Source organism: Peromyscus californicus, unplaced genomic scaffold, assembly GCF_007827085.1.
Source record: "Peromyscus californicus insignis strain IS unplaced genomic scaffold, ASM782708v3 Scaffold_21__1_contigs__length_65335640, whole genome shotgun sequence".
Classification (NCBI taxonomy): Eukaryota; Metazoa; Chordata; class Mammalia; order Rodentia; family Cricetidae; genus Peromyscus; species Peromyscus californicus.
This window is the reverse complement of record NW_026294514.1, coordinates 63,431,209-63,437,252: the sequence shown is the minus strand read 5'-3', so window position 1 is coordinate 63,437,252 and position 6,044 is coordinate 63,431,209. Positions and strand designations below refer to the sequence as shown.

Sequence of the window (6,044 nt, the reverse complement as noted above, 5' to 3'; positions counted from 1 at the left end):
AAGGGACATGACTGACTTCTCCAGTGAAATCCTCTGGCAGCCAAGGGGATAGCCATGAGGTAACTAGGGTTAACAGAAAAATGACTGCTAAGGAATGAGGAGGTCCCTGGTCAGCTTTCCACGTCCGGGTCATGTCTTGGAACTTGAGGTACTTAGGAAAAAGTAGTTAGGCCTAAACCTATCGGGCCATGCCTGTCAGGGGCTGTGGTAGGTGAGGAGGAGTTCCCCATGAGGAAAGGTAGACCTATACTGTAACTGGCCAGAGAAGGAAGCATTACCATTGGAGGACGTGCGGTCAAAAGGCCTCTTGGGCTAGGCCCCTCGTACACAGAGCCAGTGTTGTGTGGGACAAGATGGAGGAGCAGCTGAAGAGGACTGGGGCCAGGTGTGTGCGGTCTGTGAGACTCAGTGGCTACCGCAGACAACCGAGCACCCACGTGACTGCCACTAGACACCCCCGCCCCCAGCTAGACCCCCTAGGGTCTAGCTCCTAACGAATTGGGAGGACCAGCTGCACACCTGAGATAGGTACTCTATGACATCATACTTGGGGCCCAGGGGCTGGTAAAGGGACCAAGATTGTTGAATCCCTTAGCAGGGGCCATGAGAAACCGGTTCTTCTCTGGAACCAGAAATTGAAGCCCAAGACAAGGTCATAATGCATTGAATGAAATTATTTATTTGGTAAATCATGTTAAATTGGTTTTCCAATTAATTTTGCTAGATTTCACAACTGTACATTTGGCTAATGTTTTCCAGCCCGGGTACAAATAAGGTCATATTCATGGTTAAACAATAGCTTCTAATTAGTTAGTAACAGGAATCTGGGCTTTTTCCACAACTAAGTCCTAGATTTCCCTCACTCACTGGTGGCAATCTGCTGCATGCCAACTCTAACACTGGCCCTCCCATTTCCTGTACTGCTGGGCCAATTGCCAGTTGAGGACCCATAGGACTGATGACCTGAGTCTGGACACACCCAAGTAAGTCTCCAAGGGAAAAGTCAAGAATTGCCTTCCCTTCACTCACTATTTTGGAATGAATCAGGGCGTTCTCAAGTCCTGTTCTTCCCTATCTCCAGGTCCAGAGTCACCACACCAATCTGACACTGCTGTACCCCTCCAGGGACCTTGTCCTTACCGTTGCTCAGTTTATGGCTCTAGACTCCCTGCCCTTTTGGTAATGGTCCTCTTGGGGACACGAAGCCCTTCCCACCATAGAGTCTTGCTAGACACACACCAGGTTTTAGCTTGGGTCGTCGATGGGGATGGTGGGTAGTCAGGCTTGCTAAGCCTTTGCTGGGGGAAGCCTGCCTGGCAGGCAGACTTGCACACTATTTGACTGTGGGTGGGCTAACAGCTCTGTAAACAGAGAGAACCTGGAGAAGGTGGTCCCAAGACCTACCCAGTCATGGACTAACCCAAAGCGGCCCCAAATGCTCTGCTGTAGGTGACAGTCAGGCTGTCTCAGTGTGATGCATGGTATCTCTGGTGTGAGAAAACAGCACCCAAGGCTGGGACCCTCATTCCCGGAGGCCCAGCCCTGAGGTGGGACTCCGGTCCTAGAAAGCTCACTCCTCCTTAATTCTCTTCCTTAACTCTTCCTTCAGTGGCCCACAGGTGGCTCCACAGTGCCACCTAAACACTGCCACAGCCACCCTGGCCTGGAAGTACCTGCCCTTCCAGGGTCTCCAATCCAAGGGGAATGACAGATTCTCAGGTGGAAGCTGCTGGGCCTCTACCCTCACTCCTCACCTTTCCTATCCCTCCCTGGCTCAGCCCTTCCTGCCCATCTCCCTTCCTCCTCTCCTCCTTTTCCTTCCCTCCTCTCCCTCCCTCCTACATCCTTGCTCACCTCCAGCTTCTGCTCTGTGGGTAGATGCCGGATTAGAGCCACACCTCTGTCTTCCCCCATTCTTCCCCATGTCTCCACCCCTCGCCCAGCCTCTTATCCTGTGGGATCTGTTAGTTAGGGCTGCGGCTGCCCGTGTCTCTTCCTAAAGACCTGTGTCTTATTCATGTGAAGTCTCATGGGTTTCTTCTCATCCCACTCCTTCCGTCTTGCAAAAACACCCCACAATTTATCCTTCTATCACTTCACTCTCTGGAGCAGCTGAGTCATCGCAAGCCAGGCTGTCAGCTGTCACTGTGATCTCCCGCCCCAGGGTGAGAAGAGCCGCTGAAGCTCCAACACTGATTCAGCTGTCTACAGCTTCCCTCCAGGAACCGGCGGGCGGCCGGAGATCACCACCCTCCTCCAATCCAGGCTTTGTGCTGCCCAGTGAAGAAAGCCCCCTCCTCCCCTCCAGTTCCTGGCCAGCGTCCTAGACGGTGTCACCAGTGCCAGCTGCCCAACAAGGACCCAATAAGGACAGCTTCTTCATGCTGCTATGGCTGACCCGAGTTAAGACCAATCCTCTCTCATCCCCTTCATATTGGTCTGATGAACTAGTTCAAGGCTGTCCAAGATAGAAGGCTGGTCACCTTCAAGACAGCTATTATTTCTAGGCTATCTTAGCCCTGGGATAGCACTACTACTGGATAGCAGCAGGAGAGGGGACGTCCAGTTCCAGCTCCTTGTGTCTCTTTCCTTCCCTGGGTATTTTCTAGTTCCTTCCCACTCTGCCCCCATTGGCCCCACAGTGACTCCTGATTCCCCATGACCTGCTTCACACAGCCCCCTCCCTCCACCTAATCCTCCTCAGGGGCATGAGGAGGTTTGGCTGGCCTCTTGTGCCTTTCTAGGGCCGGAAGGGAATTTGCTCAGCCCCTAAAAGCCCTCTTTGTCATGATTTCTGTGAGGTCATTGTCAACAGAGCTTCAGAAGGGTCTGGAGAAGAAGTGTAAGCTCTCTCCATCTTGAAGGCATATTTCTCCATCCCTGTATCTCCACCAAAATGCTCTTGATTCCCTGCCCTAATCCTTTCTCCATCCCTCTCTTCCCTTCTGGACTCTTCCAACAGAACGGAAAGACGGGAAAGCTGAGAAACAGACTTTTAAAGTGACATTTTCTTTTTCGATTCTTCTGCTTCACACATTTTGGACTTAGAAATGAAGAAGTCACCTGGTTCTTTAGCAAACCCCAAACAAGCGTGACATATGTCAGGCGTCCAGGTGCTGTGGAAAGGTCTTAGGGGTATAAAGAACAAAGTTGGTACTTAGCGAGTGTCAAAGAAGCACTGGATGTTCCTTATGAGAATTTGGGATCGGGATTTCCTTCCCTTGAGAGGGGTCCCTTCCCTTAACCCCTGCTGCTTGTGGTGTCCTGGTGGACCAGCTGGACTGTGGAGGGCCGGTGGGCCTTGATGCCCATGCGGAATTCTTTGATGACAAAGTAATAGCAGAAAACGTCAAGGCAGCAGTTGATGTTGGAGAAACACAGGGACAGCTGCAGGAACAGGCTGATGCTCTGCTTGACCCTGCACTCCGAGATGAAGCCGTTCCTCACCAGGTACTGCAGGAAGAAACCCAAGTGCACTGGGAGGAAGGAGACCACGAAGATGACAAGGTTGGTAGCAATGGTCCAGATGCAGGCTCTCTGGGTGTAGTCCGAGCGGCCCAGCAGAATGTGAATGCTCCTATAGGAACAAAAGCCCATGATGCCCATGGGAAGGAGGAAGCCAAAGATCTCCAGGGGGAAGAAGACCTTGGCACTCCAGGTGCTGTCAGACATGTTGTGGAAGCATTTGTATTTCTCCTCCCTGTGGAAAGTGTAGATAGGGATGCTTCCAATCCATACCAGGACCCAGAGGATGCAGCAGATCCCAAAGGTTTTCCTGGGGGACCGGAGGTGGCTGACCAGGAGTGGGTACTGGATGGCTAGGAACCTGTCCAGGCTGATGAAGCAGATGGTGAAGACACTCCCGTACATGCTGATGAAGTAGAGGCACTCCACCAGAGTGCAGAGGACTGAGGAAGGGGATTCCACCTGCGGCAGGGCCATCTTGAATGGGAGCGAGAGCACAAGCAGCAGGTCGAAGACAGCCAAGTTAATCATGTAGATGGAAGTGGCCATGTATTCCAGCTGCCGCTTCTTCAGGAAGGTGCTGAAGCCTCTGATGGCCAAGAGATTGAGGACCAGGCCGAGGAGGAAGGTTGGGATGTGGACGGCCAGCTGCAAGGTACTCATCAGCTTATCCACGGCATCGAACGAGCAGTTGCTACTTGTGTCTAGTCGGCTCATGTTCCTGCCTGCAACACCAACAGTAGAGAAGAGAGTTCCTCTCACTCCCTTGAACTGATGGACAATTAAAACAACTTGGTGGAGAAGGATGAGCATTTAGCAATCCATTCTTAATGCACTGCAAGTAATAAACACAGAGCAGGGGCTGGGAGATGGCTTGGGGGCAAAGCATTTGCTATGAAAGTATGAAGGCTGGAATTTAGGTCCCCAGAACCCCCCAAAACACTGAATGAGCAGAGTGGCCCACTCATCATACTGTTTCATGGGAAGAGACCAAGCTTCCTGGAACAAGTTGGTTAACTAGAGTAGCCAAATTGGTAAACTGGTGAGCTCTGAGTTTAAGGAAAGAGATCCTGCCTCAGTATATAAAGTGAAGGGTGATTGAAGGAAACACCTGCTATCAACCTCTGAGCAGCACGCGCACGCGCACACGCGTGCGCGCGCACACACACACACACACACACACACACACACACACAAACATGCAAAATAAATTTTTTAAAAAAAGAAAGAAGGAAGGAAGGGAGGGAGGGAGGGAGGGAGGGAGGGAGGGAGGGAGGGAGGGAGGAAGGAAGGAAGGAAGGAAGGAAGGAAGGAAGGAAAGGAGTCCATTGTAGCAGCACATACTGGTAGATATGCTGAAGGGGCTGAAGTAAGAAGACGGTGAATTCTGGCCAGGGCTACAGATTTTAAGCTAGCTGTGGGGGCACACACCTTTAATCCCAGCACGAAGGAGGCAGAAGCAGGCACAGAGATGAGTTTGAGGTTGGCCAGACAGTAATACATACTGAAACCATCTAAAAATATAAATTTAAATTTAAAAAACCTGGGACTAGAGAGGTGGCTCCATGGTTAAGAGCACGGCTGCTCTTGCAGAGGACCTGAGTTTGATTCTCAGGACCCACATGGAGGCTCACAACTGACTACCTCCGGTTCCAGAGGATCCAACTCGCTCTTCTGACCTCTACAGGCATCAAACATGCTCATGCATATACATACATGGAAGAAAAATGCTCATGCACATAAATATAAAACTAATTGAATAAAATGTACACCTGGGGGACAAGTGCAGCTAAGGCTGCTCCAACTCTATTTCTGTCCCACCTTCACGGTCCCCAAGGTCCTGGCTACCGGGAGAGAGAGCCCAAGATGCAGAGAAGGGGTGTCGATGCGGTCTACCACCAGAGAGAACCTTGTACCTGTGGTCAGGATGTTGCTTTTAGCTTATGTTATTTATTAGAATTTTTTTATAGCTGAAAGAGCAATTTGGGCATTCAATAAAATATCCAAAGAATCCAAAAGCACATGCCTCCACTGTCCAGAGGTAACCATGTGTAACAGCTGCTTGCAAATTTTCTCCAGGAGTTTCTAGTTATATTTTCATACCTGTACATAAGTATGGTGTCTTTGAAATAAAAAAAAAAAAAAAACAACCTTTCTAGCTACGGTTTTGTCCCTTGCTTTTCCAGTGAACAATATTTCTTAGAAATTGTTTCATATGAGTATCTGTGACTCAATTCTCTCTCTCTAATAGCCTCCCCCTGAATTTATTCTGTAGATTGAACACCACGCACTCAACCAGAAGCCTATTAACAAACATTTAGACTTCCAAGTGTCTTCCTGGGTCACAAAGAATTCCACATCACACATCCTTGCGGCTTATTTCTTTGCTACCTCGTCGCTGCCAAGAGAACTCCCACTCCTTGGCTTTTTCTCATTACTACAGCTTTCTAGGGAACATGGGAAAGGAAAAGATCTGGACGTTTTTGGGTGGGGAGTGGTGGAGGTCTATGCATGTGTGTAGATTGTGTGTGCAGGTGTGGAGGCAAAGGAGGTGTCGAGAGTTCTCTGTCACTCTCCAC

At 50.1% G+C, this 6,044-nt stretch overlaps 1 protein-coding gene across 1 annotated transcript; it reads right to left on the bottom strand.

The window, feature by feature from the left end:
- Window positions 1–439: 439 nt before the first annotated feature.
- On the bottom strand, window positions 440–4,586 carry Gpr55 (G protein-coupled receptor 55). The gene has a single exon (XM_052749317.1). The coding sequence runs from the start codon at window positions 4,276–4,278 to the stop codon at window positions 3,241–3,243; it is 1,038 nt and encodes a 345-aa protein (XP_052605277.1). The 5' UTR covers window positions 4,279–4,586; the 3' UTR covers window positions 440–3,240.
- Between the last annotated feature and the right edge of the window lie 1,458 nt (window positions 4,587–6,044).